General features: G+C 51.3%; 1 protein-coding gene across 1 annotated transcript; it reads right to left on the bottom strand.

The window, feature by feature from the left end:
- Window positions 1–10,573: 10,573 nt before the first annotated feature.
- On the bottom strand, window positions 10,574–13,884 carry BARX1 (BARX homeobox 1). Its single transcript, XM_075550692.1, has 4 exons — window positions 13,624–13,884; window positions 11,590–11,881; window positions 11,420–11,504; window positions 10,574–11,043 (listed from the first exon to the last, which is right to left on the bottom strand). The coding sequence occupies exons 1-4, from the start codon at window positions 13,847–13,849 to the stop codon at window positions 10,879–10,881; spliced, it is 768 nt and encodes a 255-aa protein (XP_075406807.1). The 5' UTR covers window positions 13,850–13,884; the 3' UTR covers window positions 10,574–10,878.
- Between the last annotated feature and the right edge of the window lie 9,188 nt (window positions 13,885–23,072).

Genomic DNA, 23,072 nt, shown 5'->3' with positions numbered 1-23,072 from the left:
TGAGATTTTTGTTTGATAAGGGTTTCTAAGATTTTGTAGCCATCATGTTTTTTTACTTAACCTCATCATTCAAAAGCAGGCCATGAGTTATTATGCTTTTGTGAAACATCTAACAAAATATATTGCTTTATAACTTGAAACATGCAAAAGATGACAGCCTGAGATCCTGTGGGACAGTTCTACAGGCCACTGTTACAATCAACTCTATGTAAGATGTGGGGGTGGCGTTTCTTCGATTTTGGGTTGGTTTGATTTGGCTTACCAGGCACTGACCTTGTCATTTCTGTGCTGAAGACCAGAAGGGGCTCCAGGAGGAGAGCAGTCTGCTGTGTGTCCTTTAGAAAGCCAAGGTGAACTACAGCTACCTCCTCAGCACCCAGCAGCCCTCCTAATCTACTATCTCCTCCAGGGGACTCAAATCAGAAGGAACCTGTAGGGCAGAGTAAAGGGGTGCTCCCTAAGGAGCGCTTCCCCCCAACTGGCTGGTGAGATAGTTTCCAAGGGCTGACCTTGCCTTCCACTGCCCAATCCAAGCTACCACACCACCAGGGCCTCACTCTGAGTAGGCATCTACCCAGTAGCAGCCACTTCAGTGTGTGTTTGGTGACGCTACATTTCTGTCCCCACTTGCCCCCCTCTTTCCAGCTTTGTGTGGTTCTTTCCATTTTCCCTTCCACCTCCATCTCTGGTTTCCTCCCGAGCTTGTTCCCACCTGTATCTACCCCTCACCAACACATTGCCGATGGCCCTCCTCTTTCTTTCAGTCCCTGCACTTGAATGTAAAGTTGTGAATCTGGAGCTAAGGTCAGGTCTCCCTCACCATCCCTCAGAGGATCCCGGTCCTCCTTTCCTTCCGCAGGTCTGGATGCTGCCCGCCCAGCCCCCGCCTCTGCAGACCTCCTGGCCCAGAAATCTGAGCTGCTCCACCTCCACCTGCCTGGACGCTGGCAGACAGGGCAGAGTCCACAGCTCCGCGAGTCCCGCTAATGCGTTTCGCATGGCGCGTCAGTCAAGTGCCCTTCTAATGTCTTTAGAGCACGCAGAAAATTGCATCCTTATGAAGAAGGAAAAAAAAAAGGCAAATTGCCTGACAGAGGCATAAATACCACCAAACTCTGGTGGCCCCGTGAGTTCTGGTGGGCAGGGTTAGTGGGAGGCCTTGGACCAAGGTGGCCACATAGCTGAGGGCAGAGGCACGTGCCCAGATGCCACTTGAAGGGGGAGGGGAGGGCGTCACGGAGCCGTTTCTTTTTCTTTTTTGCATCATATTGTTGGGGGCTTGTATAATTCTTATCACAATCCATACATACATCCATTGTGTCAAGCACATTGGTACATTTGTTGCCATCATCATTCTCAAAATATTTGCTTTCTGTTTGAGCCCTTGATATCAGCTCCTCATTTTCCCCTCCTTCCCCACTGCCCCGTCCCTTTTGAACCCTTGATAATTTATAAATTATTATTATTTTGTCATATCTTACACTGTCCAACGTCTCCCCTCACCTACTTTTCTGTTGTCCATCCCCCAGGGAGGAGGTTATATGTAGATCCTTGTCATCGGTTCCCCCTTTCTCCCCCACCTTCCTTCCCTCCACCCTTCAGGTATCGCTACTCTCACCCCTGGTCCTGAAGGGATCATCTGTCCTGGATTCCCTGTGTTTCCAGTTCCTATCTGTACCAGTGTACATCCTCTGGTCTAGCTGGATTTGTAAGATAGAATTGGGATCATGATAGTGGGGGGAGGAAGCATTTAAGAAGTAGAGGCAAGTTGTATGTTTCATCATTGCTACCTTGCAATCTGACTGAGACATTTCCTTTCACCCACTTCTACCCAATGACCTTCACAGGTGTTGGGGGGGGGGGGGGAGAAGGCAGTTGCTCAGGGTGCAAGAACAAAGGGGTGCCAGAGGAGGAATGGAGTGACATAAAATTACTTCAGAGGCGCCACAAATAGGAAAGAAACCTAATGAAGCAACTAGACAAGAGTGGGGACACATTGCTTCTGACTAGGAAGGTAATAAGGCTATTCATCTAGACAATGGGGAGTAGAGAGGGTTAGACATTGCCTCTGGACACTCATTACCCTTGCTAGGCCTCTTAAGGGGTCCAAATGTTCCATAGATCTCTGACCCTGAACTCTTCTCAGCTACCAGCATCCCCATTTCTCTGTTTATAGTCTAGCCACTCAGACCTCCCATCTGCTCCTTTAAGACCAGGATTGTTGCATATGCTATGCCAGCTGCCTAGAGCACATTATAGTATGGTCAATTCCTTCTTGTCCTTTGGGTCTTAATTTAACCGCAAGGTCTGAAGTTCGAAATTACTAGCTACTTAGCAGGAGAAAGACTAGGCATTCTGCTTCCATAAAGAAATACAGTCTCAGAAACCCATAGGGGCAGTTCTACCCTGTTCTGGAGGGTCAGTGCGTCAGCATCCACTAGATAACAGTGAGTTCCAATTTTTTTGTTTTTAATTAAATACTTTTATTGGGGTCTCTTACATCTCTTATCATAATCCCTACAATCATCCACTGTGTACATATGCTGCCATCATCATCATCGTCATTTTCAAAGCATTTTCTTTCTGCTTGAGCCCTTGATATCAGCTCCTCATTTTTCCCTCTCCCTCCCCCTCCCACCCTCCCTCATGAACCCTTGATAAGTTATAGATTATTATTTTCATCTCTTAAGTCGTCCACTGTCACCCTTCACCCATTTTTCTGTTGTTTATCCCCCTTGTAATCAATTCCCCTTTTCTCCCCCCACCTTCCCTTTATCCTCCTGGTATCTCTATTCTCGTTGTTGACCCTGAGGGGTTTATCTATCCTGGATTCCCTCTGTTTCTGTCTATCTGTAGCAATGTGCATGTTGTGATCTAATCTGATTTGTAAGGTAAAATTGAGATCATGATAGTGGGGGGTAGGGGAGGCAGGAATCCTTAAAGAACTAGAGAGGACTGCACCCTGTCTGGCTCATCTCTTCCTTGTGACCCTCTGTGAAGGGATATCCAGTTGTCTACAGATGGGCTTTGGGTCTCAACTCCACACACACCCCCACCCATTCACATTGGGTATGATTTTGTTCTGGGTCTTAGATGCCTGATACCTGATCCCATTGACACCTCATGATCACTCAGGGTGGTGTGCTGCTTCCATGTGGACTTTGTTGATTCTGAGCTAGATAACCGCTTGTTTATCTTTAAGCCTTTAAGACTCCAGACACTCTATCTTTTGATAGCTGGGCACCATCAGCCTTTTTCAGCGCATTTGCTTATGCACCCATTTTGTCTTCAGCGATCGTGTCTGGAAGGTGAGCATCACAGAATGCCAGATTATTAGAACAAAGTGTTCTTGTATTGAGGGAGTACTTGAGTTGAGGCCCAATGTCTATCTGCAACTTTCATTCTTTTTTTTTTTTTAACATTTTTTTAAACAATTTATTGGGGCTCATACAATTCTTATCACAGTTCATACATATACATACATCAATTGTATAAAGCACATCTGTACAGTCTTTGCCCTAATCATTTTTTTCTCCTCTTTTCTTTTTTTATATTTTATTAGGGGCTCATACAACTCTTATCACAGTCCATACATATACATACATCAATTGTATAAAGCACATCCGCACATTCCCTGCCCCAATCATTCTCAAAGCATTTGCTCTCCACTTAAGCCCCTTGTATCAGGTCCTCTTTTTTTTTCCCTCCCTCCCCTTTCCCCCCCTCCCTCACTTTCATTCTTATCATGTAGATTTAAGTGCATAGATCTAGTCCCTCTCTTTATATATAAATATATTTACATGTGTACATGCCTTTATTTAGACCTCTATAAATGTCCCTTGCCTCCTGGTTCTTTCCTCTATTTCCTCCTACTCTCCTCTTGTCCCACCATCATGTTCCGTCTTAATTGAGGTTTTGTCCCTCCCCCCACCCAGAAATCATTGGTCCCATTCTTTTCATCTCCAAATTGTTTATCCTGCCCATCTTATCTAAATAGACATGCAGATACATTAATATGCACAAAAACCAAGCAAAGCCAAATAAAACAACAAAGGAAGTCAAAACCAACAAGACAATAACAACTAAAAAAACTAAAGCAAAATAACAACAAAATGAAAGCCACTGACGAAAGTGGAAAAGCCTATAAATATTCAAGGTCTATTTATTGGCCTTTACGAGTGTTTCCCAGTCGAGTCTAATGGGGTGCCACACTCTGTCTCCAAAAACTATTTTTGGGATTGCCTAAGGATTTTATCACTTTGCTCCCCTTGCTGCTCTGTTGCATTCCCTCACTGTTTCACCCCAGTATGATGGGATCAGATCGGGCACAGTTACCGCACTACATCTACAGAGCTGTCACCTGTGGGGCTATGGTTCAGGTGGGGCTGACACTATGGTCCTCTCTGTGCCTTGTCTGCTCTAAGCAGAATATCGTCCTTGGGGCTTGGTGAGCCAGTATGTGTTCCCCTCCCTCTTTGTTTCTCCCGTGAGCTCTAATCAGACGTGCCCCTCTCCCCAAGCGGTAGCCCCAGTGCTGTCCTCTGAAGTGCATTCTTCTGAGGGGGTGTGTGTGTGTGCGCGCGCACATACTCAGGATTGGAGCCAGCCCCATAGACCTCTCTACTGGTTCCCTGGTACATGGCGGTATGTTGTATCCACATCTTGGCCTATCGGGTTGAAGCCTGGTCTCTCTCTCTCCCTCTCCTGTGGAGATATAAACAATACCTGAGTTCAATTTTTTATTTTCCAAATGAATACCCTCCCTGGCCACCCAGTCATTGTCTACCATCTGTTTTATTTTCTCCATTAAATCATCTTGTGGTTGTTACTGTGATCTGTATCCCCTCTACACATCAGTGTAAGCTCCTTGGGTCAGCAGCCCAATGCCCTCACAGTTTAATACACAGTTGGTGAGTAATAGCCTAGGAACCAAAATCTTGGCCCAGAGCCCAGGGGTCACAGCCTTGTCATCACTGTCACCTTTCTGACCATCCACTGGCCTGCAGTGTGAAGAGTTCCTGAAGGAAATTCATTCTTGACAAGATAGTGACTCCTGGGAATCCAACCAACCTGGACTTGGCTGCTTACTTCATCCGAGGTGCCCAAACCAGATCTCAATTTTTGCTAGGGAGCACAGTGGAGACCCACAGATCCACATACTGTTGCTTATAGCTGTGTGATCTGGGGCCAGTTGTCTGACACCTCGGTGCTTTATCTTCTTCATCTGCAAAATCAGAATAGACACCTACCTCACGAGGTTGGTCCCAAAACAAAGGATTAATTATCTGCCATATTCAGTAAAAAACAAAAACCAAATCCACTGCCATTATAACAACCCTCTAAAGCAGCACTACCCAGGAATGCATCTAGAGATGTAGTCCTTAGGGTTTCCCAGACCATAAATCTTTTCCAAACTGGACAGCCTCATCTTTCTCCCTCTGAGTAACCTAATGGTTACCAGTCTATCGCTTAACTCACAATGACACCGGGGTGCTTTACACTCAACAAACACTTGCTAAATGAAAGGATTGGGTGATGTGCTTGATACGTTTTAGTCAAACATTCCCATGTTGTGTACCACTAAGAAAAAAAAAAAGAAAATGTTGCCAATTAAACCATGATTCACTGCTTTTATATCACCTGAAATTTTTATTTTATGCTTTCTTTATTAGGACGTAGATTGGTATCAAAGATCACTCTTAAGCTTACATAAAGAGAAAACGTTCATGGAAAGGGATAGGTTAAGATTTCCTTGGGTCAGAGTGTTCGGCTGTCTCAGACCAAACAAGGTCTGCTGTCCGCATCCTTATTTCCTCCCCTCACCCCCACCCACAGCCTCAACCTCCGTAGGACGGAATGTCCAGTTTACCTCCAGAAAAGCCCCTTCTCATCCTTCTCCCCAGCAGGCTTCAAGGCTGCCCCTTTCTGAAAAGTGTAATATAATCATCAGAACTGGAACCAAAAGAACCTTTAAAAGTCATAGAGCAAGCGGTGCCTCTGCAAAGACTAGGAGGCTTGAGAGGGCTATAGCTCCAGCGCCCACCCTTGGCTGCAGCACACCTTCTGAGTCCCGAGGGACCAGGGAGAGCTGGGCCCACAGCCGGGGGGAACCCAATATGAATTGACCCCATTTTTTATCCTGCTTCGGCACCTTTCCACCCTGTTCACCAACCCAGGGGTGAGAAGTACTGCTTGTGCCGACTCCCTAAAATGGAGGGGTGTGTGTGTGTGTGTGTGTGTGTGTGTGTGTGTGTGTGTGTGTGTGTACTCAGAGACGGCCCCAGCTGACATTCTAACCACACTGCCAGGAAAGCCTGGTCTCTAGGAGTGTGTGTGTGTGTGTGTGTGTGTCTCCCTAAAATGAGGTGTGTGTGTGTGTGTGTGTGTGTGTACTCAGAGACAGTCCCTGGCTTCTAGGAGTGTGTGTGTGTGTGTACTCAGAGACGGCCCCAGTTGACATTCTAACCACATTGCCAGGGAAGCCTGGCCTCTAGGAGTGTGTGTGTGTGTGTGTGTGTGTGTCTCCCTAAAATGGAGGTGTGTGTGTGTGTGTGTGTGTGTGTGTGTACTCAGAGACGGCCCCTGGCTTCTAGGAGTGTGTGTGTGTGTCTCCCTGAAATGGAGGGGTGTGTGTGTGTGTGTGTGTGTGTGTGTGTGTGTGTGTGTGTGGTGTTGGCAGGGGAAAGGAGCAGGTGTGAGTGTTTGAGAAGATGAAGTTTCCTCCAGCTCTAACAATGGAGTCTCCAGTCCATTCCAGAGGGGTCCTTCTGGGCTACTCCAGAGGGCAGGTGGCACTTGGTGCGAACTCTTCTAGGTCTCTTGGAAGCTCAACCAAACCAAAACTAAATCCAATGCCACAGAGTCACTTCTGACCCTACAGGACAGGCTAGAGCTGCCCCTGTGTTCCGGAGACTGTAGCTCTTTACAGGAGTTGCCTTTCTCCCTGGGAGAGATGGTGGTTTCAAACTGCTGACCTTGGGGCTCTCTGCCCAATGCATAACCTCTGTACCATCAGGGTTCCTCCCTGGAGGGCCAGGCTATGGCAAAAGGAGAACACTCAGAACAAACTGTGTCCCAGCCCATAATCAACTCAAGATTCCTTGGGCCACTGGCTTCAGATCTAAAGCTCCCTATTTTAGAGAAGATTAGCCAATTGTGCTTTCTCCAACCAAGATGTGTGTCCCATAACCTCCAGCAGAGAAGAGACTTCAGTGGGTTAGAGAGGGGCACCTTCGCTCCCCAAGGGGCTTTCAAGATCTGACCTGCAGGGAGGGGCACAGTAACAGGCAGAGACGGAGCTTCAGGAGTGGAAAAGAAATGGGTGCTTCTATTCTGGCAGTCGCTGGCCCCCTCGGGACTGGGATAGCACCATTTACCTAGAGTCACAGCTTGGGAAGGAGCACTCCAAGGGTTTAAAATCTCCAGGAGAAGGCAACTTCCTCCCTGGCCTGAGGGCTTGTGTGTGGGATCATTGCTGCAGCTTTTCCTCTGCCATGGAGTTACTCCACCTCTTCTACCATGCCTACACTGGAATCCAGACCCCTAGTTTAAGGCCCAGTCCCCCCCACCACCACTGACTGGCTGGTGACCCCCTGACAGGAGTACCCATTATGCTCCCCATCTGTACCTGGAGAGGACCGTGTTGCTGTTCAGTGCCCTCCCATAGGTTCCCCTGGCCTGTACAGCAACAATGAAACACTGCCCTGCCATCAACAGGCCTCAATGGAGCCCATTGTTACAGCCACTGTCAACCTGGATTATCAAGAGTCTTCCTCTTCAGGGAGGAGAAGGGCGAGTCAGGGTGCAGTGTAGCCATGATGAAACATACAACTTTCCTCTAGTTCTTTAATGCTTCCTCCCCCCTCCCACTAGCATGATCCCAATTCTACCTTACAAATACGGCTAGACCAGAGGATGTAACTGGACAGATAGGAACTGGAAACACAGGGAATCCAGGGGCTCAAATGGAAAGCAACTCTTTTGAAAATGATGAGGGAAACAAATTTACAGGAGTGCTTGACACAATGGATGTATGTGTGGATTGTGGTACGAGTTGTATGAGACCCCAATAAAATGATTTAATAATAAAAAAGAGTCTTCTTCTTTATCGCTGACCCTCCACTTCACTGAACCACTGAAATATTGGGGCCTTGTGCTCTGAGGCCAATTCATCCACCCAATTCCTGAAAATCCTAATCAAATCTATGGGTCCACTCTGTCTAGTCCACTGGGGTCAGAAGGGGGCTACCTTTAGGGAAATAATGTAGAAGATAGGAGGGGGGGGGAGCGGGAACCTCACTGCCATCAAATTATTTCTTTAAAAGAAACCTGATTTTTTTTAAAAAAAGATTTTAGTCCCTCGAGGATGCCCAAACCCCCTCTTTGACAAAGAGTACAAGGTTTAGGGGGGAAGGTTTCTCACGCATAGCTACCCTATGGGATAGAGTAGAACTGTCCTTGTGGGTTTCTGAGGTTGTAAATCTTCACAGGAGTAGAAAGCCTTAGCTCTCTCCCAGGAGTGGCTGATGGTTTCAAATTGCTGACCTTTCCATGAAAAGTCAGCACATAACCCAATATGCCACCAGGGCTCCTGTAAAAGCTGGAAGTCCTGGGAAGTTTGTCCAAGGTCCTCACTAATGGTACAGAGTAAATCTCAGGGCCCAGATGATGTTGGGTTTGGATCACATACCCACTGCCAAGCCCACTCTTCACTGCCAAGTAAATTAGCAAAGGCTGGTCTTTGGCAGGCATATATTGGAATCTTAGTTCTACCTTGCCTACCTAGACAAAAATTCTTAAACGCTACTTCCTTTTCTCTCAAATGTAAAGAGGATTAAACACAACCGTGTAGGATTAAGCAGAGGCCTGGTTCTGGGAAGATGCGAAGAGCCAGAAAGAATTAGCGGCTCAGTAGGACACTATGGTTTTCTTAGGCCCCTCAGGGGAGTGGTCTGGGAGCTGTTGGCAAGACTAAGAGGTGGTGTGGTGGTGCAGTGGTTAAGCACTTGGCTGCTAACTGAAAGGTTAGTGGTTTAAACCCACCAGCTGTCCGGAGGGAGAACGATGTGGCAGTCTGCCTCTATAAACATTTCCAGACAAGAAAACCCCGTGGGGCTGTTCTACTCTGTCCTATAGGGTCTCTGCGAGTGCTAATCAACGTGCTGGCAGCAGTTACACTAACTCACCCTCACTCATTCCCATCCTTACACCAACACTGTGCGGGAAGATGGGGGGGTCCTTTGAAAAGGAAGTAGTTGCCCTCCCCCCTCCCTCCCCCTCCCCCCCCCCCCCCCCGCCACGTTTGGACAATAATGGGTGGTTCTCGCATTCCAAAAAGCAAATCCTGACTCTGAGCTAGGATTTGCTGGCTCTTGGGACCTGGGTTGGAATCCCAGTTCTGTTTTGATCTCTGTGAGGTCAGCCTCTTCTTCTTCTGGGGTTTTTTACCTAGCAAGCTGGTCATCTCTCCACTCCCATGCCCTAGTACAAAGGAAAGAAATTTAAGTGTGGGGCTCACAGGGAGGTCTGAACCCAGCTCTCAACAGAGAAGAGGCAGCGGCCAAGGACTTCCCAAGGCCTGCAGGCAAGCACGATCAAACTTCACTCCTCAAGAGACTGTCCTCAGCAGCGTTGGCTCTAGCAGTTCTGGTTCCTCCGCCTGGACCGGCCCGGGTTTCCATCGAAACCTTACAGGCCTGGGTCGTGGGATAGGGCTGAGCAGAAGTTCTGTCAGAGGCTCTCATTGACCCAGTCTGCGACTCAATGGCGTATGGTGGCTGTCTTGCTTACATTGGGACAGGCGTCACGGTGGCAGGGGACGCGTGAACGGGGAGGTGGGGGTGGGTGGGTACAGCCTCTGTGTGAACCTCGTCTCCCCCCACCCACCCCACCCCTGTCTGCATCATGAAGGGCTGGTGGAGACCATCTCGAAGATCTTGCAAATAGATTCTTCAAGTCCCAGGGGATTAGGCGCCAAGGCAGAGGTGACTCCGGCCTGAAGGCTCCCTGGAGTGCGCCCAGCTGGGGGCCTAGCTGTGCGCCGCCAGCCGGAAATCTCCCGCTCCTTCAGGGAGCCCAAATGCAGCCAGACTGCTGCCAGCAGCTCTCTGCGCTGGGAAGGAAAAAGAGGTTCAGCTTCGCCCCTCTGCCCGGAATGGAAATGATTACTCGCTGCCTATGCCACGGCAGCGAGGCGCCCGCTCAGCCTAGCCCGCGCGGCTTGCGACGGCGTGGCGCGCTCAGCACCGCCAGGCTTCCCGCGGCGGTTCAAAGCCACCGCCGCCGCGTCTCCCTCTCCCCCAGCTCGTCCGCAGATCCAGAAGTCGCCGCACCAATCCCCGGCGTGTCATAAAATATTTTATTGAAAAAAAAATCGTCGTCTTCAAAAGAGAGGGAGAGGGGACACCAGCAACGTCAAGGACTCGAGGCCGAGCGGCCCGGTCGTCCCAGGCCCTGTCTTGGACCGTGGCGGCGTCGGCCGGGCTGCGGGATCCCCGACGCGCGCGCCAGGGCGCTGGAGACCCGGCGGCGTCCGTCGTTGCGGCCGGCGGAGGCAGGGCGGGGGGAGGGCGACGTGCGGGCGGTGCTGTGAGTGCGCGCGGTGGCTGGGGACCCCTCGGGCGTGGTGAGCGGGAACAGCTTCCGCTGCCCCCGGCGGCGCAGTCTCGGAGGCTGGGCGCCAGGACAGGGTGTGGGGACAGGGGAGCACTGGGTTTGCCTTCGGGGCCTTGCATCTTTCCTCTTTGGTCCCCAGTTGTCCGCATTCAAGGTAGTAATACAACGTTTCGAAGCCAACGACGCGGACGTGGCAGCACCGGTTCGCAGCTTCCAGTGGACGGTGGGCGGCTCCGGGGGTCCCGGCTCCCGGCACGGCCGCGCTCAGTCGTCCTGGTTCTGCTCTGCAGGCTCGCCGGGCGTCTCCGCTGGCTTCTCGGCCTCCTTGGCGCGCTCCTGCTCCGTGAGCTGCTCGCTTGTGGGAATGGAGTTCTTCTTGGGCCTTCCCTTCGGCTTCGTGGGGGACTCTAGGCCGCCACCCTGCAGTACCTGCGCGGGGGAGATACCAGACACTATTGGGAGCCCGACCCAGGCAGTTCAATTCCGGGACAGTCAGGGGCTCCACAAGACGACCCAAGGACGCACTCAGTCGGGGTGCGGTGGGACTAGAGGGGAGGTGACACTTTTCCGAGCGCCGCTAGGGAGAGGTCTTAAGAGAGCGCCTGGAGGAATAGATCTCCACCGCCTGCCGGAAGCGCGCAGGCACAGTGGGCAAACAAACACGTAGGCACCTGGCAAGAAGACCTTGAGATTGGGCAGACATCGCACGGGCGGGGTAGGGGTGGTGAGAAGGGGCTGGGGTCTACGGTGCCCTGGGAGCCCGGGTTGAACAAGTTAGGAAGAAAGAAGTCGAGCGCACACTCACTATTTTCTTCCACTTCATCCTTCGATTCTGATACCAAGTCTTCACCTGCAACTGGCTCAGGCCCAGGGATTCCGCGAGATCTATTCTGCGAACCAGCAGGGCGCACCTTCAGCAGGGCAGGAAGCACCCCGTCCCACCGCTTGTTTCGACCCCACCTGGTCCCGCCCTACCTGTCCGGCGTAGAGAGGTACTTCTGCTTCTCGAAGCGTTTCTCCAGACCCATCAGCTGCAACTCGGTGAAGACGGTGCGGCTCCGGCGTCCCTTCTTGGATTTGGTACCCGGGTCTCCCGGGCCGGGGGCCTCCAGCTTCCCACGGAGCTGCAGCTCCAGCGGCAGGTGCGGTGTGGCCCCGGCGCCCGGCAGCCCAGGCCCCGCTGCCAGCAGTGCAGACCCGAGTCCCGAACAGCTGAGCGGCGTCAAAGGGAACTTGAATACCGCAGCTTGCTCAGCCTTCAGCATGGCTGCGGCGGGGGAAAAAAGCGGAAAGCCAAATAAGCTAAGTGCTTGAGTTGGGCTCAGTTCTTCAATCTATGGCCCCTGGCACAATGTGCGAAGCCACCCCCAAGTTCTCCTAAACAGAGATACCCACTCTTGGTCATAGCCTCCAAGCACGAAACCTCTGCGCGAGGCCGCTGCCATAAGATTTGTATCACCCGCTGGGAGTGACCTTCAACTCCCGCATCCCAAGAATTTAGGAGAGGGGTCTCCTTCAACCGGACTTTGTTCTGCATTCCCAGTATCCATCGGCCAACTCAGAGGTTTCCGGGTTATTGAATTGCTAATTTTTGCAATTCTGAACGGATGTGTGTCTTTGTGGAAAAGAGAAACTAAGAAGAAAGAGTAAGCAATTAGATGGGGCGTTTGCCCTCCCATATTCACATTTTTGCTCTTGGAAGGGAAAAAAAACCAATAATGGAGTGTCCATACGGGCTATTCTGTTCGTTGTGGCCACTCAGAGGGTCTTGTTGTAAGTATAGGTACCTGGATGGTAGCTTCCCAAGAAGTCCCAAGTGCTCCAAAATTGAGAAATCGTTGTTCTCATTTTTTCTCTCTATTCAAATGCTTCACTATTAAGATATATCGATATTTTTGTTGGTCCTAAAATTATTGTTGTGGTTGTTGTTGTTTTGCCTCCTTCAAATGAATCATGAGCAGCGGGGCAGCCAGAGGTGAAAGGCAGCCCAGAAGCTGGGTTCCAGCCGGACTACAAACGAACAAACTGGCCTGTTGACCTGCCCCAAGCTGGGCCCTGACTCAGAGCCGCAGGGGGTCAGAAGAGGCTTGTGAGAAGTGCCCTTCCCTTTCACAGCTACTCCACCAACAGATCTTCCCTAGCCAAGCTGGAATTGGAGAATGGCCGCCCTGCAAAGCAGGGGCGGGAGTGGGGGGACAGGGTGGGGGAAGAACAGCCTAGAAAAGATAGGATCATTCGTGGGGAAGGTGGGAAAAGGGTGACAGGCCCACCCTAGTGGGGAGGAGAAAGATCAAGAGAGGTAGGGAGAGCGACAAGGAAAGGCAATGTAGTAAGGAGTTCACTGGCTGGGTAGGACAAAGCAGGCCCATCTCGGATGGAAGAGGAGTAGCGGGAGAGGCCTGAACAGGCGGCTCTGGCTTCTCCAAGGCCTAGGCAACCTGGAAGTGCCAGGGCCAATCTGCCGTACTCCCGAGTGTCTCAACGGGAATCCACGGGTTCTGAGAGGCTCCAGGCAGCCTGGGACCAGCCTTAGCCTCTCGCACTGGAGGCCTGGGTCTCTTCCTCAGAGATCCCAGCTTTCTCGCCTCGGTCACTCGCGGTCAGTCTTCTGGGCAAAAACCTAGGCGCCTGAGGTTTAGCCCGGCAGTGGTTGTCAGCCTGAAGCCCACAGAGCGGGCAAGACGCGGTGTCCGTCTGGGAGGGAGTCCGCTTTGTGCCTCCCATGGGGATGGCCAGCTCGCGTCCCTGGGCCCAGATCACTCAGGCTGGAGGCCTCAGTGGCAGCTGTGAGGAGGAAGCTTTTAGGGAACACTGTCCCCAGCCTGGCCAGGGGCCCGAGGCCTGGTTTCTGTTCCACTGAGCAATTGGCCCCTCTGCTGCCCTGCTGGGCGCGCCGAGAGGACAGCAGGACCAGAGCTGGCCCCGCTAGCAGCGCAGGCATTAGGGGTCTCCAGGCGCGCCCCCAGAGGCACCCCCCCCTCCAGTGGCCCTCCGCCGGCACACACCTACCCAGGTGGCTGTGGAAGGGCCGGGCAGCCAGCAGCGCCTGTACGCCGAACTTGAGTAATTCCCCCGCAGCCGCGGCGGCGGCGGCGGCTGGCGCAGCGCCCTTGGGCCCGGGCGGCTCGGTAAGGATCTCCTCGATCATGAAGCTGCGGTAACGGTGCGGCCGGTGATCCGCGCAGCCCTCGGCGGGGCCGAAGAACGCGGTACCAGGATCCCCGGGCCGCTGCATCGCGGCGCCCGCGGGCAATGGAAACTGCTTGCCTGCGGCGAGGCTCGTGGGGCAGCTGGGCAGGCTCGGGGCTCTAGGCCGGCCCGCAGCTCGAGGCCGCGGGCGGGAGCCGGCTCATGCCCCCTCCCCCGCTGGCCAGGCGGAGTGCAGGGCGCGGGCGGGGGGCGTGAGCAGGGGATCGACCGATGGGACCCCGGGACTGCGCCCCCGCCCCGCGCCGCCGCGCCTCTAGCCCAGCCCGGACCTCGTCACCGCCCCGCCCCGAGCGACCCGAACGCCGCCCACCCCGCCCCTCCCCACGAGGCTGGTCTAGGGTGTCGGATTTGGAGAAGGGAGGGAGAGTGGGAGGGTTCCCTCGAGAGAGGGAGCGGGCAGACAGCCCCAGTGGGCAGTGTGGAGCGTAGGCAGCTTGCCCGGGAAGGAGGATTCAGGCGCGCTCCGAAAGAGGGACAAGCCCAGCGCAGACAGCCGCCTGGGAGAACCCCGGAGAGACCGCAGAGATGGGAGACAGAGGGTCCGAGAGTGAGGTGAGAGAAGGGGCCATAGGGAAACAGTGAAGTCCTCGTGAGGGACAAAGACTGAATTCTGACGGTACCAAGGGACAAGGAGGAGACAGGCACAGAGAGAGGCCGAGAGGACACAACTGGATAGCCACCAGAAGGGACACAGGAGCTGAAGTTGCCAGAGGGACTCAGAGGCAGGCAAGGAAGCCAAACATTAAAGAGGGGGCCAGTCAAGAGAGTACAGGGAGGCTGCTCCTCAAGAGTCCGGGAGCCTTGGAAGGTCTGGAGAAGAAAGGCAAGGCCTTCTAAGGAAGGAAGTAGTCTTAGGGTGTGTTGGCCTTTCTGCCAGGGTGCGGGGACGACTCTTGGTCTGTGACAGTGAGGCTGGCTTAAGGAGCTGCCGTTTTTTTACCTGTGCACACCCACTGTAGTGTATCATTTACGTTCCATTCCACCTCCCAGCCCTCCTAGAGGAAAATCTGCATTTGCTTGATTGCTAAGTGACTACTGAATGCATCTTCCTCTGGAAAATCCCCTTGTGAGAGGAAGACAGTGGTGCCAGGAGAAAGTGAGGCGGCAGTTTCACCTTTTCTGAACATTCTCAGACATTTGAGAAAGTGGGTGGAACTGGACAGTGGGCCACAAAGTACACTGGGAACTTGGAGACAGAACTCCAGTGTGACCAGGCTCAGCGACTGACCTGACCTTCAAAGTCCTGATTCAGGAAAGCAGCTGCATCTTCTCTGCAACCCCCCCTCTCCCCCCCCCTGCCCCTACTCTCCCACCTCATCACCTTGCTAAAACAAATCTAAGCCTCAAGATTTTGGTGAAGAATGTTGAAGAATGGCTAGTTTCCTGTTTCTGGCCCTGCCACTCCCTAGGCAGACTTCTCCTTGTCCTGTCCAAAGAGATGATGACTTTGATCCCGGGAGATGGTGAGGACTAGGTGAGGGGTCAGACAGCTCCGGACTTGAGGGATGTTGGCGGGTGTGGGTTGTAAAGGGGTTAACAGGTGTGGATAAGAGCTGCAGCAGGTGGCTGGGAAATAGGATTGACCATACCTATTGTCCCAGTCCTCTCAAATTGCTGACAATGAGGCCATAACTACCAGAGGCCACTGGCATCTCTCTCCACACTCCCCACCAATGGAAACTAGGGGATAGCTGAGATATTTCTGTCTATAGAGAATGGAATGAGGAACATATATACATCCTTAGAAAGGAAATGTCTGACCAGAGAGTTGAGCAAGACCCAGACCTAAGAGCTCCATGGACCCAGCCTCAGTCCATGTAGTCCTCACTACATTGTGTGCCTTCACCCAAGGTCAGCCCCTTTTTTACTCAGAGAAGTTATCAAGATCAAAAGTAAGTGGCCTTGATGACCTCTAGTTGCTTCAGACTCTCTGGTGCGTAGTCCTAAGTCATACAGGGCTTCGGAAGTGGGTGGTACAGGACCCACTAGCACACTATTATTCCACCCTGAACAGACCCTGAGATAAGGAAAGTGGAGCTGTGCCCATCTCGGCTCAGAGGGACCAACGTGAATAAGGTTGGATGGAATTTTTGCAATTCCTCTCTACTCCTATCAGGCCCTTCTTTCTGGCTTCCTCTCTCATCCTCATCCCCAATCAGAATCCCATAGCCTCTTCCTATGCCCCCCTGCTAGCTGGCTTCCTATCTGACTTCAAGCTGGGCTTGGCTAGAAGCTGGGCTTGGCTAGCCTAGGTCTCTACACCTACCAGCACCAACTCCCTTTACTGCTCCCCAGACTCCAGAGGAGCTCTTTGATCAGGTAGAGACAGGCAGTCCTTTTCAAGAATGAAGACCTCACTTTTAGATGTGGGGGAACAAAGCCTGGTGGGGTCCAGTCCCCTCCCTATTTCACAGGTGTGGAGGTGGCAGAGGGGGGGCCCTGGCCAGCTCTTTGAACACCAGCTAGAACCATTTCCTCTCTTAGGCTCAGGCCCTGGGGGTTCTCCGGGGGAGCCCTGCCGTTGCAAGAGTGCCTTCCAAGAGGTTTTGTCTGGGAGAGAGAGGAAAGATCTTCCTTACTGCCTCACCCCGCCCACAGAGCCCTGCAAGTCCACAGCTGCCCCTTGCGTTCAAGCACCATTTTCCTCCTATGCCTACTCCACAGTGAGGCGGCATATAAACCTCTTTCAGGCGAAATACACACACACACACACACACACACACACAGCGGCAGATTTCCTCCGCTCTCAGGAACCATGATCTTGGAGTTATCAAAGGGCTCACAGAAAGCAAAATCTCTCCCCTTCCCGTCGGGGACACTGAAGCACAGAGACCAGAAGTCCATGATGGCAGAGGAGCCAAGACTGGACAGAGGCCCCAAGTGCCTCGGGCTTCCTGCGAGCTCAGAGCCTAGAGTTTCTAGGCCAGGGGCACAGCCTCCCAGACGTGTGCGGAGGCCTCCTCAGCCGTCTGCTTTGAAAACCCCAGAAAGCAGCGGATGGAAAAGGTGACTTCATCGCCCAGCGGCCCAGCGGCCCTCCCCTTGGAGGCAGTGCGGGTGAGGGGCTCTGGGCGGCAGTGAGCTCTTTCTTGGCACCTCGCAGACACTGTGCTTCTGGAACAGCCCCTGCCCCACTACTGCTTTGATCCAGCCCGTGGGGGAGGGGCGAGTACGCCATCATCAAAAACCCTTAGCCCCAGTGTGAGTTAGGAAAATGGGGGTTCCAGGGCCTCCACGCCGTCTCCCGCAGACAAAACCTCCTCTCGGCTCTTCCTAGCGGGAATTTCGAGAGCCGCTACTGGCCAAAGGGGCCGAAGATCCACTGCATAGATGGCGCAGCTGAGGCCCGGGAATGTGCCGCCCTAGGCCTTTCGCCTGTTTCTGTGCGTCTTTCTTCCTTCGAAGTTGCCCACACATTTAAAAAATACACCGGCCTCCCGGGGTTTGCATCGCAAGCAGTGAAACACAGGGACAAATTGGAGCGGGGATGGAGGAGGGTAGAGGTGTGGGGGATTCACCAGAATGGTAGCTCACCCCAGGCCAGACAATTGTAGCGGCCTGAGAAGTCCTGCACCTTCCCCCTGCCTGGCAAGAGGACGCGGAGTGGCGGAGTGGCGGAGTCCCTGAGAGGGCCAGCCCCGCACCCCTGCTCCAGGAGAAGCCCTGCGGCCGCCGCCGTCCCGGGCGGGCGTGGACCCGGCTGCACTCAGCCTCCCGCGTCGGGCTTGGCGCGTCCCTAGTTCCTTCCTCCCCTCGCCCTCTTGGCCTCCTCCGAGCTGTCTTCGCCGGTTGCTCCTCCGCCATCCAGATGCGGGACCGGCGGGCGGGCCCCGCACAGGCGGGCCGGAGCAGCAGGCAGGTGTCTGGAGGGTGGTAGGAGCCTGTCCCAGCACGTACAGATGCCGGGGTTCGCGACTGGCGACTGTGCCCCGTGATTCGCAACAGAGCTCGGGGCTCTACGACGCTCGCGACCCGCACGCGCGCCACCCGAGAGCCTGCTGCACCCTCGTCGGGGGAGGAGGCCAAGCGCTTCCATCCATCCCTCCTGATGGAAACGAGTCTCTTGGTGCCGCGTTTCTTTAGGGAAACTTGGAAGTCTTCTTCCCCAAGAGACAGCAGGGAATGTCCGGCGTGAGGGGTGCTGAGTCCCTCCCCCCCCTCCCCCCATCGCGGAAAGGCGCGTCCCGAAGCCGGCCTAGTCGGGGCTCCTGAAGGTTTGGTGGCAGCGAGGACTTTCGCTTTGAAGCTTCGGAAACCGTTACGCGTTGGAGGGGACACTGCCTCCGGACGCATCCCTCTGTCTTTTTCCTGCCGGTTCCCTTTCTCCGAATAATGTACAAATCTGTTCCTTTGAAATTTGGTCCTTAGCTCTTGCTTGGTAGCCCTCGCTCCCCTGCCCCCCAACAGCAACAAACATTTTTTACGTGTGTTTTTCGTTGGAAGGCTGAGTTTAAATGAATAGGCAGATTCTTGGCTCCACCGATCTGATCTAGCCATCCAGAGGGCTGATGTTTGCTCCCCCGGGGAAACCAGAGGGAAACCTGCGCGCAGCACCGACTGAGCTCCCAGCTCCTGCGGGTCTCTCTTCCAGTGCATTCTCATGCGGCCTCTGCCTCAACGCTGGTTCTTGCGAACTAGTGATACTGCAGAGGCCACACACCAGGCGTCCCAGAGCGCTGCGCTGGGTTGGGACCTTGCAGGGTGGGGACCCTGGGCTTGCTGGGTTTCCAGCTCAAGGTTTGTCGGAGGGACTCAGGGTAGACCTCCACCGGGGACTCCCTCCTAGCATGTGGAGAGCCTGGTCGCTTTTAGCCCCGGAGGTGTTAGAAGCCGACTGGCTTGTGTCGCCTGCTCACTTGGTCAAGTCACCCATCTGGGCCTCCTCCTCTTCCACTGACAAGCACTCAGGTCACTGTCCTGCCAACGTCCCGGAGTTGGCACCACTGGCAGCATATAGACGCCGCAGAAAAACCAGAGGGCGTAATGGGACGCTTGGTCTTTTAACCAGGACTGTGGACCAGGCTGTATGTACATCAGGTCTGCTAGCATTGAGTTCCTCTCTCTCCCTCTTTCCTTCTTTATTTGCCTAACTTCCCCCATCTATTTTCATCTTCTGTTATTCGTTTATTTTTTACTTCTCTCCCCCCTTCCCCGTTTCTCTGTTTTTTTCCTTAAATATTTCTTGTTCTTTGCACTCCCCTTCCCTTCGATTCTCCCCCTTCTCTCCCTCTCTGTTTCTTTTCATCTGGATGAACCAGCCACAGTTCTGGCCTCTTGCTTAGGAAAGGAAAGGGCTTTCCCTCATCAGTCCCCACCAGGTGCCAGATGTTTTGTGGCAGAGCATGCTCCCCTCACAGTTCAGACTCAGGTACCTCGGGAGCCTGGGCATCCAAGCCAGGGGTCTGTTTTCGCAGGCAGAACAATTTGGGGAGCCCTCTTAGACTAGGAAAGGGGTCCCCACCCTATCTTCCTCAGCTATGTGACTGGGGACCCAATGCCTCCCTCAGAATGTTTCTTTGCTTCCTGGAGATCATATGTAAGTAAAGGCTCAACCTGCATCAATACAACACTAGGACTGCGTATGGCTTCCCCCTGGGGCCTTAGGGAGGGGGGTGGGCACAGAGAGGCGGTCATAGCTGTTCCTCCTCTCAGCAACCAGACCAGGACCAGCCTTTGGTACCTGGGGTCCTGGCCAGCCCCTCCTCCCCACTGCTGCCCTTATCCATATTTTTGATGACCTAGGGGTTGGAAACAAGGACTCATTACATTACACACACACACACACACACACACACACACACGACAGTTCCCTGGGCTGCTCCTTCTTTGCAAGGAAGCACATCACACCTGTGCTTCTTTCACTGTCTTTCTCACTTCTGGGTGCCAGGAGCAGTCTCAGAGGTCCCACTTGTAAAGGCCCACGGAAAAGAGCATGCACAGGTCCCCATGATGGAACTGGGACCGGGCTTATTTCTTCAATTGCCCTTGGGCATAACCATTTGCTGTCAGGCTTGAGTTTCCCCAAATGAGAAAATGAGAGAGTGAGCTAGATGAACTACAGTGTTAGCAGTCTACATAGGGGCTTAAAGGACCAGATAGTAAAGGTTTTAGGTGCTGTGATTCATGGGGCTCTGTGGTAGCTACTCCACTTTGCTCTCGTTGCTTGAAAACAGCCATAGATGATACACACATGCAAATGAACAGGTATGATTGTGTTCCAATAAAGCTTCGTTTATGAACACTAAAATCGGAATTTTATATAATCTCCGCCCCAGAAAATGTTTTGTTCTTTCCAAACACTTAAAAATGTAAAAACCATTCTTATCTCATGTCCTTTGCAAAAATTGGCACTGGGCTGTATTTGGCTTGTGGACCTCAGTCTGCCAATTCCTGATCTAGATTAAGTTCTCCTGATAACACAAATATATATTTCTGATGGCATAAATGCATTATAAATTCTATTTAAAATTTTGTATTAATCTGGTAGACATGGTTCTGTCACTGTCAACGAATATTATTGAAAGTTTTGTCCTATCATTAACCCCCATTGTTTGTGTAAATGGTGTCCAGTCACTTAAGAGTTTAATGTGCACAAGTTAACAATTCACGCACTGTGACTTGATGCTGGATTCTACTTGCATAATTTTCTTTGTTAACTGTGTTTAAAATTCTATACCATTAATATTTATTTGCTTTAAATTCTATACTATTAATATTTCTTTGCTTAATATTTCAAATTCTATGCCTGAGGACCCCAATTTCTCAGGGGGAAGCAGTATTCATAGTCACAGTGTTGTCTTGAAGCACGGTGAGTCTTCACTGGCATCTGAACTCCAAGCAGCAAAGAAACATTCTGAGGGGGACATAGAATTGAATTGGCTAAATTAATGACAATATCAATAGAATTGCTTCATACCCTGGGGAGATGATTGATAATGTTCTCTAACATAAAATGGCAATGATGTCTCTAAGGTGAACCAGAGACATATATAAACCATAGCTATATGAATGGATGTTGGGCTTGCACATAATCCTAGCCCCAATCTAAAAACCATTAGCTCTTATGACATCACCCTGCCTGATGTTCACCCTCACGAAGAGATCACTGAAAATATCAGTGCTATCGCAAAGTGTGGTGAAGAAACCAGATGGTGCCCAGCTATCAGAAAGAATAGCACCTGGGATCTTAAAGGCTTGTCTTCAAGCAAACAGCCATCAAAGTGAGGCATTAACTAAATCGACATGGAAGTACATGTGTAACCCAAAGATTGTAAATAACATCATCCAAACCTGAAAGAGGGAATGCTAGCAGAGCTCACATTGTAAACACCTCATTTGCAAAAGGCTAAGGACGACAGTGGCAGCCCCAAACCCATTTGCAGTGTCTATGCGCAGAGTAAGCCTCTGACCACAGTCAAGGAATATGAACAGCCTATTATCAGACAGACAGCAGGGTAAAGTTGATTATGGTAGATACACTTCGATGAAAATGTAATGTAGTATCATTTGATCTCCCTTTTGACACATTACACATTATTTCCATTTAAAAAATAAAAGTGAAGGGGAAATACATGGGAATTAAGCTTCTGGTGAATTCCCTCTGACAGTCTCAGAAACTCACAGGGAGAGTTCTATATTGTCCTATAGGGTCACTGTGTGCTGGAATCTACCCGGGATTCTAACAGCCTTGCTCTCGTGCAGAGTGCGCTGAGAGTGGATCACTGCAGATGTGTTGGGACAAAATTTAACACCTTGTCCATTGGTCTCCCTTTGGACCCATTTTTTTTTTACTTTGGTCTAATATTCTAACATTTGGCTTTGTATTTTCTATGTTCTTTTCCATTGAGACTTTTCTCTATTTTACTTTGTTATTTTTATTAGTTACTTTTTGGTATGCTTTTCTGTATATGAAAATCCAGGGTAGGTAAATCTATAGAGACAATAACTGGATTAATGATTTCTTTGGAGTATAGCCAGGGGGTGGGGGGAAGGGATAAGGAGCTAATAACAGGGAGTACAAGAAAGAAGAAAATGTTCTAAAATGTATTGATAATGATTGTATAACTCTTCTTAATTTGATTGAACTATTGAATTGTATGCTATGTGTATTATGTGCCAATACAACTGTTTCTTTAAAAAGAAAAAAAATAGCATTGGTTTTCCCCCCAAATCCCAATTAGCTTTTGAGTCCTCAAAATACAGAATCATTTTAACAATTTAATTTCTTAGGACTAATATTATGCCCAGGCTCTAGGCTTAACACTTTACAATCATTATTTCACTTAATTTTCACAAGGATGTTTAGAGTAGGTATTGTTTACACTCGTTTTTTGGTTTTGTTTTTTGATGACACCAAAGGAGATAGAACAAAAAAATTAAACTCACTGCTGACTCATTGTGACTCCCTGTCTGTTTCCAAGACTGTAACTGTTTACAGGAATAGAAAGTTCCGTCTTTTCCCACTGAGCTGTGGGTGGCTTTGAACTGTCAACCATGCAGATAACAGCCCAATTCATAACCACTATACCACCAGGGACCTCCTTATATGCCTCTAGTGATAAGACACTCATTTCCTACGACAGCAGCCCAGGCCATTGTGATTGCCTTGACCCCGAACAGATTCCTCAGGCCATCTTCCTAAAGGAATCCAGATCCTGAGAGGTCAGGGACCTAGACTAGCCATGTCACCAAGACTTGACGGCTCCTGCTGGTGTGAGTGCTCCATCCTCCTCCAGGCCTTTCCCAGGCTCTCTCAAGATCATCAGCAGGATAGCCTCTCCAACTGCTAAAATATGGAGAGACAAAGGGACTACATAGCTTTGCTTGACCTTCTGGAAATGTTTCATGTCTGCACTGTTGAAAGGGCATCTTCAGCAGCCAAGTGTCAAATATTTCAAGAAATAGGCAAAGATAAAGGATATTACAGGGGGGAAAGGCTATTTTGAATGTGTTTCTTCCTAATATTTTTTCCAGGAAATCTTGGGCTCCTCTTGAGGCCTCATCCTTTCCCTCCCAATCTGTCTCTTTAATGGTTCTTGCACCCTCTGCTGGTCAGACTAATCTCTAACTAGTCTGTTCTCTTTAAAAGGAAAAAGAATGCTTCCCCTCTTGCATTCCAATAAAAGGCATCCGGTCCACCCTGAGAGGGTGCACTTTAGTTATGAAGAGAGCCAGACAGGTAGACTCACACCTGTGGACAAGGACAAAGAGTACAGAAGGCTGTTCATAGGGGATGATGGAGAACACTT

This window comes from Tenrec ecaudatus, chromosome 5 (assembly GCF_050624435.1).
Source record: "Tenrec ecaudatus isolate mTenEca1 chromosome 5, mTenEca1.hap1, whole genome shotgun sequence".
Taxonomy (NCBI): Eukaryota; Metazoa; Chordata; class Mammalia; order Afrosoricida; family Tenrecidae; genus Tenrec; species Tenrec ecaudatus.
The sequence above is the reverse complement of the archived record's forward strand: the minus strand, read 5'-3'. Positions and strand labels throughout refer to the sequence as shown.